At 53.4% G+C, this 12810-nt stretch overlaps 1 protein-coding gene across 1 annotated transcript; it reads left to right on the forward strand.

Moving 5' to 3' along the window:
• The first annotated feature begins 5131 nt into the window (after positions 1 to 5131).
• LOC135282561 (uncharacterized) lies at positions 5132 to 8974 on the forward strand. Its single transcript, XM_064392459.1, has 2 exons — positions 5132 to 7156; positions 8667 to 8974. Exons 1-2 carry the CDS (start codon positions 5791 to 5793, stop codon positions 8741 to 8743), a joined length of 1443 nt encoding a protein of 480 aa, XP_064248529.1. The 5' UTR covers positions 5132 to 5790; the 3' UTR covers positions 8744 to 8974.
• The last annotated feature ends 3836 nt before the right edge of the window (positions 8975 to 12810 follow it).

Below are 12810 nucleotides of genomic sequence, written 5' to 3' on the forward strand. Positions count from 1 at the left end.
GGGCTGCTGCTTGGATTCCATAGGGAATGCACATTTTCTGTGAATATTTTTGGCAGCCAGCCTGGTTGAGAGCTGCTCCATCGAGCCCTCGCTGAGTCCAGAGGGAAGAGCTTGGGAAGTGAGCAGGGGATGTGCTCCAAACCTCGGTGCCCCTGATCCCATCTGAGGCTTGTGCCTTTGGGTGGTGTTTTGAAGTAGATTTGGGGGCTCAAAGAGGTGGATTTGCTCACCCTGGCTGTGAGTGGGAGTATTCCCACATTTTAAAATCTCCATGGAAAGGCTTTCTTGCAGCTCCCCTCTGAGGTGGGGCAGAGCCAGGCTGCAGCAGCTGCTCTGAACTGTATTGATTGAAAATCCAGTGTCTTGAGGAAGGGAGCTGTGCATTTTCCTGCCCTAAATGCCTGGAGTTCCCTTTTTCCCCTTTAGCATAAGATCCTGCATGTTTCATTTGTGTGAGGAATTGTAGGGACAGGCAATCAGTGAATAATTGTCCCTCCTGAAAGAGTCTGAATTTGATTTGCACTTGTTCCACCCAGGAGAGCTGGTGTGGAGCAAAAGCTGCTCCGGGAGGGAAGTTTTGCAGGAGCCTTTGCTTGTTTGGGCTGAGGCAGCGCTGGGTCGAGCTCAGGGCAGGATGAAACCCCGCAAGCCAGGGCCGGATCCATTCCCTGTGTTTGGATCATCTTTATCCCCCTTTGCAGCCAGACTCAGATTAGGAAGGGGCAGACGGGAGGCCCCGGGGCTGTTGGGTGCCGCAGGGTCGGAGCAGCACCTGGGAAAGCTCCGTGTCCCCTGCCCGGGACAATTCCATCACCCTCGGTTATTGTTGTAACCCAGGTTATTCTCTGTGTGCTGCCGACCCTTCCCATCACTCCTGGCTGAGGGAAGAGGTGCTGGGAACGGTTTTGAATGAGTTTGGAGAACTCCGTGAACTGATCCGAGCGAACATCTGATTTCCTTCGTGTCTCTCGAGTGCCTGCCGAGCTCTGCCGCGCCCAGCCCGCCGCGCTCCGGGCTCAGCTCGGCACCCTCGGCCTTCCCCTGCCGCTGCTCCCGCCTGGCTCTGCCTGGAGCAGCCCCGGGCTTCGCTCCGGGCTCGGGGCTCCCTCCGTGCCCGGGGCACGGACGCGGCTGGGCGGGAGCTGCCGCGGGAGCCCCGCTGTGCCATTGCCCGGGGGTCGCAGCCAAACCCCCCCGTCCCGTCGGGTTTGTTGCATGACAAGGTTGATGTGCTTGTCCTCCCCACGTGTCGTACGTGTCCTTACGATGGAGTGCCTTACTCATGGTTTACAAACACTGTGTATCTGCTGAGCTGGTGGACTCTGCTGTTTGCTGTTCTCTAGGGAGTTTTTGGTGCTTTTGGTGTTTCCGGTGGCAGTGAGGCCATCCCTCCTCCTGTCCTGCCCTCCTGTCCCCGCCGAGCTGGGCACTGCTCACCTGCTGCCGCTTCCCTCTGCTCTGGGCATGGCAGAACCAGAGGGCTCCGTGCCCGGTGTGCCCATGGATCCCATTTATCCCATTTATCCATGTATCCCATTTATCCATTTATCTATGCATCGCTGCCGGAACGCGGGCGGGGTGTGCAGGGACACATCCCATCACCGACCACGCTTTGCTCGGCAGCCCCAGACCCTGTCCCGTCCTGCCAGAATTCCTGAAATGCACAAGCCGGCGCCTTATTCCCGGTCCTGGCGGTGTCGCTCCGTGTCCCTCCCGGGGCCCTTCCCGTGCCGGGCGTTTGTCCCGGCCGTGTCACCGCCTCCCGGCCGGGGCGGTGGGGACAGCCCCGGTCAGTCCCTGAGGAGGGGCTGAGTGACCTGTAGCTGTTCTGTGCATTGCTGTGCTCCATAACAACGTTCCTTTATTCCGTGGTATTTCTTATCCCGATTTTATATGGAAATCTGCAGGATTTTTGTACTGTATGCCCGCGGGAGGGATGCATCATGCACTTTTTTTTTTTTTTTTTTTTTACTTTTGTTTGTAAAAATGTCCTGGATATTTTATGTTCATCTTGTGAGGAAAAACAAATAAACTTTTTTTTTTTCCTTTTACAGATGAGTTTTGTAGCTTTGTTTGGAGGTGGGGAAGGAACAGATGCTGAAGGGGTGGAAAGGAAAGGAGGGGATGGGATATATCCCAGGGCCACTGCCTGCTCTGTGTTATCATTGCCCATCTACCCTGGCTCTGTTTCCCCCATTTTTGGGTCCTGGCTGTTTTCTGATGCTCCTGAAGGCTGGATCCAGAGGAGCTGGATGGAGATCAGGCATTCTCCACCTGGTTTCTTCAGAGACCCCAGCCTGGGTTCAGGAGAAGCCTCTCACCTTCCAGAAAGGATGTCAGCAGTGGAGCAGTGACACATAGAAAAGTGACATCTGCACCTTGCTGAGCCTGGAAAATCCCACCTGAGAGAGGACCTTGATGCTGCCACAGCAGTTGGGCTGTGGGATTGCACAGGCCTGTGCTGCTCTCCCCAGCAGAGCCACATGCCAGGCTCCTGAGAGCCCAGGAGCCCCCACAGGGACCTGCATGGACAGCAGCTCCCTGGCTGGGGAAATCTGAAACGATGGAGGGCACTGCCCTGGGGGTGGGTCTGGGGTGTTTGTGTCTCCTTCACCTGAGGGGATCCCCAGGGAGGGATGGGTCCCCAGGGAGGGATGGGTCTCCAGAGCAGCTTCCCGCTGTTGTTTGAGATCCTGGAGCACAGCCTGCCCCTCAGCCAGCACCGTTTTGGGGGCAGTGTTTGCTGTTGGCTCATGAACTCACACATCCCTTGGCTGGGTCCACAGAGACCTCTCTCCTTGCTCAGCTTCCCAAAGATGGATCCTCCCCACGGAGCCATTCCCAGCTCCAGAGGTGGGTGTGAGCTGGATATGAGGAACCACAAGATGGGCCTGTGGAATGGCTGGAGCATGCCCAGGCTGCCGGTGAGTCCCCGGCTGTTTTTTTGTTCTTGTTAGGATTGGAAATTGGTCCTTTTCAGAGCGGCTCCTCACGGCCGAATGTTACATCCTGTTGTGATGTTGCCATGGCAAAACCAGGCAACATCTGGAGCAACACAAATTCTCTCCGGCGACCAGGGAGGGTTTATTTATAGCCTCGCTGACCAGAGGAGGTGCCTGAGCCTGGAGCTGCCGTGGGCAGGGCCAGCCTGGCACTGGGTGCCCTCCTGGGGTGGTGGGGAGGTGCAGGGTCCAGCTGTGCCCCTCGTCTCTCCCCCGTGGAGGAGCTGCAGGTGCTCCAAAGCTGATCTCCTCAAGGACCCTCTGATGGGAGGATGGTTCCCTGGCAGCATTTCCCAGTTCCACGTGGAGTTGGGGTGGTGAGCAGGTACTCTAATGGTGGTTTTGGGTGAAAGATGAGGTTTGGCAGGAGGGTGAGGCTGATGGCAGCACACAGAGAAGCTGCAGGAAGGACTCTGGGGGCTGTGGCTGCATTTCCACACTGGCAGAGAAGAAGCTGCTCTCTGGCAGTGGTTCTCCAGCTGCCTGCAGCCCCAGGATGATGCCTCTGCATCCGTTCCTGCTGGGCCCTGGCTGAACATTGCTCTGGCCCCTGCAAAGGTGGAAATGTAAATATTTTTCCAAGCAGAAGCTGTGAGCTGGTGCTGCCAAGGCCAGAGGAGCTGGTTCCTGCAGCGGGCACAGGCCGAGCTGTGCTGCCAGTCAGGTTTGCTCCCGCCTCGGTGTGTATTCCCTAAAAGTCTCTTCCTCCCTCTGTTTGAAGGACGGGACAGCAGCAATGCTGCAGCAGCTGCCATTTCCTTTTATGCAGAGGGTTCAGGAGCAGAACCACGCTGGTGCCGTGTCAGAGCTCCAAGCAGCTCCCTGGAGCACGGGACACAATGCCCAGGGCAGGTCCCAGGACACGGTTGTGCCCCTTCCACACCAACCCTGGGCTCTGTGGTCCCCACACAGGACAAGCCCAAAATCACCCAAATTGTGAGGGTTTGTGAGAAGCACAGAAGGAATTTTGTCACAAGGGCTTGAGGGAAACACCTGGAATTATTGATGGGGTCACAGTGCAAATGTTGAGTGAGTTCATGACATGGGAGAGGTGACTTGGCTGTGAAATTCCTCACTCCTGCACCTGCCAGCACACCTTGCTCAGCATTTCTCTACCTGTCAGGACTGCTGCTGCCAGGTTCTGCTGCTGCTGCTGTTGGCAGGAGCAGCAGGAGCCCGGCCACCAGCCCTGATCCCTCTGGGAGTTGGTTGTGTTTGCTCTGGGCAGCCTCGGTGGGGATTTAAGACTTCCAGTGGAAACAAACGGGATTTTGTCTGTGCAGAGCAGCTCTGCAACGTGCACTGATAAAGAACAGTCCCAGCAGGGCCTGGCTGGCTCCAGGCTGATAAGGGCTGGGATAACCCTCATCACTTCTTTCCCTCAGCAGTGGCCAGGACTCACTCCTGACACGGGACACAGGATGAGGTAGTGGCATTGTGACCATGGTCCAGGTGTCACCCACGCAGCTGCTGTGTGCCTGTGGTGCTCAGAGGTTGTTGGGTCCTTGAGGTCTCTGGACGAGGCCCTGTGGGATTTTCCAGCCTCATGGAATATCAGGAGATGCCTTTGGGCTGGGGCCAGGTCCTGTTTGCCAGCTCTGTAGGGGACACTGGGGTAGCTCAGCCCTGACACTGCAGAGGTGCCTGTGCAGGCACCTCTTCTGGGGTGATCTAGGTGTTTTCCTGCATCCTGCCTGGGGATGCTTCCCGGCTCGGGGAACCATAAAAGGCAAAGCACGGGGGCAGCGGCTGGGCTGGAGCTGAGCTGGAGCTGCGGCTCCCTGCAATGCCAGGCATCCCGGCTGTGTACAAACGGATTAGAGCCCTCCAGCTCCCCGGCTCCACCGCCGTCCGGAGGGCAATCCAAAGGGAGCAACTCTGCCCCGAGCGTTGTTTAGAGAAGTGCCCAGTGCATTAATAGGGATTTTTGATAAGTTGTGGTTTGGAGTTTCCACAGGGAAAGCTGTGTCTGAGGCTGCTGTCAGCTCCCGTGTTTATCTCGGGCAGCCGGTCTCTGTCACAGCAATTCCCTTTTCCATAACGTATTCCCGCAGCTCATTCCAGCCGCTCCGGCTCTGCCCCACGCTCTGTGCAGCAGCATCTCTCTCTCTCAAGCTCTGGGACGCAGCCCAAGGCTGAGTGCTGCTTCCAAGGAAGGAGCCCTGGGGGAGCCGCTCCGCGTCCCACGGCCGGGGGCCGGGAGGGGAGAACAGTGCCAGGGGCACGGATGCGGGTTCCCATTTCCCTGTGGAACCCCCAAGGAGCTGGCAGAGGTGATTCTGCCCAGACAGCCTGGCAGTAAATCCCTCTGGAAGCTGCAAAATTGGAGGCAAGCCGGGATTGCTGCACAGGGCTGTGGGGAGCTGTTGCTGGAGTAGGCTGGGGAAAGAGGAGAATCCCTGGAGAAGGATGCAGATGGGAAGCAAGCCCTGACTGTGAAGTGCCGTGGACCAGCAAATTATCAGCTGGAGGGGCTTTTTCCAGTTATCCAGGTGGGATGTGTTTGGATAGGGACCAGCGTGGCATCAGCTGTGCTGGGTGTGGTGTCAGGAGTGGCAGAGCACGGGCTCCGTCGTGCCAATGGGATGTTCCTCTGCGCTGGCCATGAGGCCAAGGAACGCCGGTTCACATGACCCAGGCTCCGACGCTTCCAAGTGCCGCCGTCTCCCAGAGCAGAGCGAGGAGGAGGCGGTGCTGAAAGCCCGCCGAGACCCAAGGTGGGAAAAATCTTGGCTGGCCAGTCCCAAAGCATTTGGAACCAGGAATTATAGTGACAGAGCTCCCGGCCATGGAAGCCTCCACCTGGCAGTACCGTGGATATTTACGGGATGACACAAGTAAGGCGAGGGGGAGAGACTGCCCAGCTTCCCGGGGAGACTCTGCAGGCACCTGTGAGGATTATCCACTGCTGCAGCTCAGCCAGGAGGGCCTGGGACACAGCCGGGAGCGGGGAGACCGCCCCGACCTCCGCAGCGACAGCGCGGGCCCTGCCAAGAGGTCAGAGATGAGCAGCAGCGGGCAGAGAGGGCAGTGGGGGCCGGCAGGGGAGCTGTGCCTGGAAGAGCATCCCGTGTCCAAAGGGTGCAGGAGAGGGCGGGAGGGAGAAGCCCCTCCAAAGGTGTACGAGCTGGAGGTGGTGCCCAGGAGGGTGGGCACGGGCAGGACGGTGAGGCCGGTGGTCTACTGGCTGGAGGAGAGCGAGTACCGGCGCCTCATCCAGGAGGCAGAAACCAAACCTGAGGAGGGATGGGAAGAGGCAGAGGACACACTACCCTTGATTGAGGAGGGCTACACAGGGGATGGGAAGGTGGCAAGCCCAAGCCTCAGCAGGCTCAACTCCCTGGAAAGAGTCCTGAGGAGGCAGATGAGCCGCTCGGACTCGGAAAGCAGCGTGGAGGGCAGGCAAGTGACCAAACTGAGCCCCAAGGGCCCCTCGGAGGGGAACAAGCCCACCGTGCCCGTCAGGTCTGACAGCTTCGAGCTCATGGACTACATCCTGCAAAGCAAGCAGGAGGCAGGCACGCCTGTGTCCTACCTCCCCAGGGACAGCAGCAGGGACAGCCTGAGGCAGGCACGGAGCTTCACCCCCCAGCCTGATGGAAGTCTTGACCTGTGCCAGAACGGCCAGGCCAGCGAGGAGGATCCAGCCAGGAAGGCCGAGGCAGAGCAGCAGGTAGTGAAGAGCCTCGAGAGAATGGTCCCTGCGGTCACAAATTATCCCTCAGCGGCCAGAGACACCGGGAAGCTGTCAAGACAGAGCAGCAGCCAGCTCCCGGACAGCCGGGAGCAGCTCGGAGGTGAAGCTGATGAACTCGATTCCTACATCCCGAAAAGAACCCCCCCGGCCCCGCCTGTCAGGACCCACAGCAAGGAGTGCCTGGCTCTGAGTATGAGCAAGGCTGTGGCGCTGACGGAGGCGCTGCTGGAGCCCCTCGGCGATGAGGCCAGGGCTGGCAGGGAGCAGTGGGCAGCGGCGGGCACGGAGCTGCTCCCTGGAGGCAGGACTGCGGGAGGAGGGGGCTCGGAGGAGCCGGAGCGGAAGGGGAGGCAGAGTCAGGAGGATGAGAATGTGCTTAAAGTTGCCGATGCCAAGAAAACCTTCGAAAAGTCCAAGGCGTCGGAGGGGACGGCAGCAGCACCAGCGCCCAAAAAAGGTGAGGAGTGAGGAGTGAGGGGTCCCGGCTCTGCCGTGGGGCTGGGGGGTCCTGGGGGTCGCAGTTCCAGAGCAGGTGGGAACTGCCGTGGATGGGAAACAGCTGCCGGGAATAGCCGGGATGTGCTCAGGGCACACGGAGTCTCCTAAGGAGGCAGGATGGGAATCAGGTGTTGGTTCAAAGCCTTTGTGCAGTGAAACTGTTTTGGGGAAAGATTTGTTTTGTCAGACTCCTGTGTAGGAATAAGTACAATTTACTGCTTCTCACAGTGCAGCAGTGTCCATAGGATGCACCCTCCCACTGCCATGTGGGATTATTTGCCTCTATCTCTCCAGGTACTGGGTGAGCCAATGTAATTTTATGTTAGCTATAAAAAAGCAGCATTGTTTTCTCTCTAAGTTCTTTTTCTCCTGCACTGTGACTTCACTGAATAAGCCATTAAGGAGAATGACATCAACTTGGAAACCCTTTCACTGAAAAATATATGGAGAAGTGAACTCTGATGAAATTTTCCTGGTAAAACAGCAGTTCTGCAAAAATAGGAAGGATAGAAATGAGTGTTTGTGTGAGAGTTTGGATCCTGCAAGGAGCCACCCGACCCACGCTGCTTAACTCCCATCTTCTGCTCAGTGACAATCTGCAATTGTGCATTTCCTTATAAGGGAAAATAAGTGTTTTAAGGCACAGGAAATCTGGGGTGGCTTTGAACTGAGTTTGCTTAAAAAATAGGTGTGATCGGTTACTGTCGCGACAGAGCCGGAGCGCGGACGTGGCACAGTTTGTGCGTGTCAGGGATGACAAAACCCCTGCAGGGGTGACAAACAGCTCCTGTGCTCTCGGGAAGCAGCTGAGGACACACTGCACGGTGTAAGGGAATAGAGGGGGGAGATATTTGTCACTGCAAGCACTGCCAGGCTCAGGGCATGGAGCAGGGTGGTGCTGTGTGAGTGTGGGTATCCGCACCCCTCGAGAGGGAGGCTGGCTGCTGTCACTGGCACAGCTGAGCTGGAGTGTTCCCCTCAGCCACACCAGCCCTGGGGTGTTTGATCAGCTCATCCTTCCCGGGATGAAGCAGCAGGTGGATGGAATAGGTCTGGCAGAAGAAGGGGTGAGAAGGGATACAAGGAATCAGCTCCCTCGCCCAGGCAATACCAGCTGCAGCCCAATCCCTCCTGACACATTTTTACCTCCTTGTTCTCCAGAAGAAACAGGGAGGGAGGGTTGAGACAATATTTCAGTGCTGAACTGTGGAAATGTTGCAATAAAACAACCACAGACTCACGGAATTGTTCTGGTTGGGAGGGACCTCAAAGCCCATCTCGTTCCACCCCCTGCATGGGCAGGGACATCTTCCTCTGGAGCAGGAGCAGCTTCCCATTTGCTCCATCCATGACAGTCTGTTGGGGTTTAAAAACTGGGTTAAACATGGATCTGCCCAAACCTCAAACACAGACACCTCACCTGGATTTACCCTTATGTGTTTCCTTTCTTATATCTCTGATTTTTCCAGCACCTTTGGTCCAACCTGATCCTAGACAGCAGGGAGAGAAACAGAAGGAGATGGCAAAAGAATTCCAAAGTGCTTGAATAGTGAGGCTCTGTGATCAGTGCCCAGGAACCCAACACCCAGCCCTGGCTTCTTCCCTGCCCGCCTGATTTTTTCCTGCTGTTCAGGATGATAGGAATTGTCAATCCCAGCACATTCATGTTGTAAATAAAATACAGCTTGCTTCTTTTTTTTTTTTTTTCTTTTTTTTTTTTTTTCAGTTCTGCTTTCTTGTCTCTCTCCTCCTCGTTAATCATCCGGAGACAGCAACAAAGGAAATCCCATCTGTTGCAAGCAATTGCTTTGGGTTTATTTGGTGGCCCAACATTTTAATTAGGTATTGGGACCTACCTCCTTTTTACTGCAGAAATAGAAAATAAATGAAAATATATTTCACAATCCTGTCTAATGATGGAGAAAAATACATGAGGAAATAGATTAGCTTGAAATTAGAGGTTTCTTTTTGCTGTAAAAACTCTGTTTTTGACGCCTTTCTTCCAGCTGAGTTGGGAGGGATGTGTCTGACACCGATATTGCTGCACAAAAGGTGTGAGAGTGGGGAGATGCAGTAATAGATGTGCTGGATGAAATCTATTGTAAATCATTAATAACAATAGCATCAATTATTAAAGCACATCCTGGCCTAATGTTCACTATTCCTTATCCATCTCCAGCATCCTCCAGCCTTTCCGAGCGGCTCAGGAGCGAGGTCAGCACAGGGCTCCTTCACCACAGTGGATTTTATTGCTCTTTGGGGAGGGGGGTGTGGATGACCCCAGTTCTGGGGTCTGGAATAGCACAGGGATGGTTCCACGGCACACAGAGCTGGCCATAAAGCTCAGGATGCTGCTCCCTGTCCTTCAATCCGTGCTCTCCTCTTTCCTTGCCACCACACTCAGACACTTCTCCCTTCCTGGCTCTTGTTTCAGAGCATCTGATGGAACATTTTGCTCTCCTTATCTTCATTCCCTAATTCTACAGCTCCCCTTTCTGGCCAAGGATTGAATAAGGGCAGTCCAAAGGGATCCTGCTCTCCCTGTCTCCCCAGACAAACCCTTTGCAGGAGCTGGGAACACTTCCCTGGGCACAGCACATCCTCCCAGCCAGACACAGAATTGATTTCCCATTATCCAGAGCCCTTTCGTGGTGGCTCTGAGAACAATTTCATCTTGGCAGCTGCTCAACAGTTGATGATCATGGGAATGTCTCTTAAAAACCAGGATTGGGAGTAGTTTCATAAAGCTGCCCCCGGCACTTGCTGTGTGCCCACAGACATGGAGGAATCGAGGCAGAGAAAGTAAATTAATGTGAGAGTCAATCTAATTCCACTCAGAGAAAGTGGAGTGGGGAGGGTTTGTCACTGCACTCAGTTCAGATCTCAGAGATTCCCAGAATGGTTTGGGTTGGAAGGGACTTTGAAGACCATCTTACTCCAACCCCCTGCTGTGGGCAGGGAACATTTCTTTGTACTAAAAATCACTAAATCCCAGTGATGTTCAGTGAAAGGTGAGATCACATTCCTGATTTCAGCAGGAGCAGCTCTTCCCAATGCTGCTGGGCCCGGCCTTGGTGGGACCCCTAAATTATGGAAGCCATAGAAGAGAAATAGAAAAATATTCAAATTTCGTGTGGGAGAACCTAGTACTTCCTGGTAAATAAATATTATAATAAAGTAAATATAGCAATAATAATACATCAAAAGGCTTCAGGAAATAAATATATAAATAGAGACATAAAAGTCCTTGGAGAGCTGTATAACTTGGATATGTGCAAACCCAGGTTTCAAGACTGTCCTATCTGGCATATTTTGCTTGATTCAGAAGTTAAGCTGCAAAATAAAAGGACTTTAAATTGCTGATCTCTCTAAACCCTCCCTAAGCCATTTCCCTCCATTCGGAATATATTTAGCAATGAGGATTTCAGCAAAATGAAATGTTTGAGACAAATTTATCCCTCCAGTGACCTTACAGGTTCCAACCATGGGGTTTGTCACCCCTTTGGGATGGCTCAGAGACACCAAAATGAAGAAATTAATCCAAATTTCTCCTTTAAAAAGGTGCCTCAGGTGTTTCTTTACCTCCTCCAAGCACAAACACGGCCTTGGTGGGGAGGGCTGTGGGACACACCTGGCGTGGTCCTTGGGAAGCACACCAGGCTCACCCCAGGAGCAGAGCAGGGGGATTTAGGGGTTTATTGCAGGGATGGAATTGATGCATATTTGCAGGAGGCTAAATTTAGCAGCTGACATAAGTTTCAGAGGTGGAGTCTGTAGCCACGGTGCTGTTTCCGTATAAAGGCTGTGAGATAGTTTGCAGCAATCCTGCAGTGATGTAGCTGAGGGGAAAATATGTGGGATGGCTAAAAGTGGATTTTTTAATAAATCCTGGATTTCTGCAATATGTGCTAAGCAGGTGCTGGTAAAATGGGGCAAATTTTGGTGTGTTTCTCCTTGTAGCTGTAAGGGTTTGGTGGTTTTTGTACAGAAAAATTAGGATTTGTGGCATATTTTGACAAGTTGTTTCACTTGCAGCACTATGGATAACATTTAAATTGTTTGTTAGGGTGGTTTTACTCATCTGAAGTGATGAAAATTAGTGGTTACAGCAGAACCAGAGAGCACATGTAAAACCTGAGCTGTTTCTTCTGTTTGTTGGAGAATTCAGCCTAAAATTCCTGTAATTTCTTCATCACTTTGTGATCTAAACAGCTCATTAATCCCAGACAGGATCTGGGTGTTCTTTGGAGTGTTTCCATCCTGCTGTTTTAGGAAGCTCTGGTAAAAATTCCACAGGTATTATTTCCACCTGAGTCCATCTTTAGCTACTCTTCCAGCACTGTCGAGCAAGGAATTTCCATCTCTGCAGGATCCACCCTTCCCAAGGCAGCTCTTGAGAGGATTAGGCTTCAAATCAGATTTCTCAGGACAAATTTCACTTTGTGTCCTCTGTCTGTCACTTTCTTTTCAGTTGGAGGCCAAAAATCTTCCTTGGTTCCCCTTCTGAGCTGGTGGACAGTGCTGGGTGCCGCTGCCTTCGTTCTTGTTTTCTAGTCCAGGCTAAAGCATTGCTTGGTACATGATTAAAATATCAGATTTATAAAATTTAACTCCCCCACACAGTTTTGAGACTTCTAATGAATTAAGGATGGGCAAGCAGGACTCTCAGCTCTGTCACTGACTCATTCTGTGACCTTCAACACATCATGTACGTACATGGAAAATGTGAATCACAACCTAAACTCTGGGTTACCTGCAGCTCTGCTCCAGGGCTGCTTTCGTTTTCTTCTCTTTTAGCTTTAAAGGGATTGTTTGAGGGAGCAGGCTGCTGTAATTGTGCTGGGCTGGCTTTGAGAAAGAAGCCATTGATTGATTTCAGGGTAATTGTTGTCATGGGCAAGGGTGCAGCCTTGCCACTCCAATCTCTGTCTGTGTGATTTTTTTATCAAGGTGTTGCTCAGTAGGTGAGAGAGGCTTTCCTGCTTATTACATTTCGTGTCAAAGGTTAAAAAAATGCAGGATAACATTTGTTTAATCTGTAGCTACTGATGTTTCCATCAGCTGTGACAGTCAGACCAGGACAAATGTATCTCCATGAGGTTTTCCCTGGGTTTTAAGGGCAGCTATCACTCACAGCGGGTAACTCCTGGTCCTGCCACTGCTCCATGGGGGAAGAGCAGGGCTCTCAGCTCAGCTCATCACCACACATATTCCTCCAAATTCTGAAGGACCAGAAGAGAAATCAGAGGGGTGATGCTCCCCTGAACCATCACCCCCCCTTAAGCATCAAACCACATGCAAATGAACGTGCAAACGTGGCCCAAACGGATGAGGAAGCTCGAGGAGTTTTGGTTTTGGCCATGTATGGTAACACTGAGGGCTGTGGGCTCTGCCCGGGTGTTGCTCACCCGCCCCTTGGGCTCCCTGAAGCTGCAATGGCCCGAGTGTGGCGGTGTCACCTGTGTGCAAAGTGTCACCTGTGTGCAGCCAGGTGTGTGTGCAAAGTGTCACCCGTGTGCAAAGTGTCACCTGTGTGCAGCCAGGTGTGTGTGCAAAGTGTCACCCGTGTGCAAAGTGTCACCCGTGTGCAGCCAGGTGTGTGTGCAAAGTGTC

The sequence above is a fragment of the Passer domesticus genome, chromosome 17 (assembly GCF_036417665.1).
Source record: "Passer domesticus isolate bPasDom1 chromosome 17, bPasDom1.hap1, whole genome shotgun sequence".
NCBI lineage: Eukaryota > Metazoa > Chordata > Aves > Passeriformes > Passeridae > Passer > Passer domesticus.

Coding starts and splice junctions, on each gene's coding strand:
- LOC135282561 (XM_064392459.1), top strand. CDS start 5,791: ATGGAAGCCTCCACCTGGCAGTACCGTGGATATTTACGGGATGACACA. Junction 7,157..8,666: donor AGCACCAGCGCCCAAAAAAG/GTGAGGAGTGAG, acceptor TGATTTTTCCAG/CACCTTTGGTCCAACCTGAT.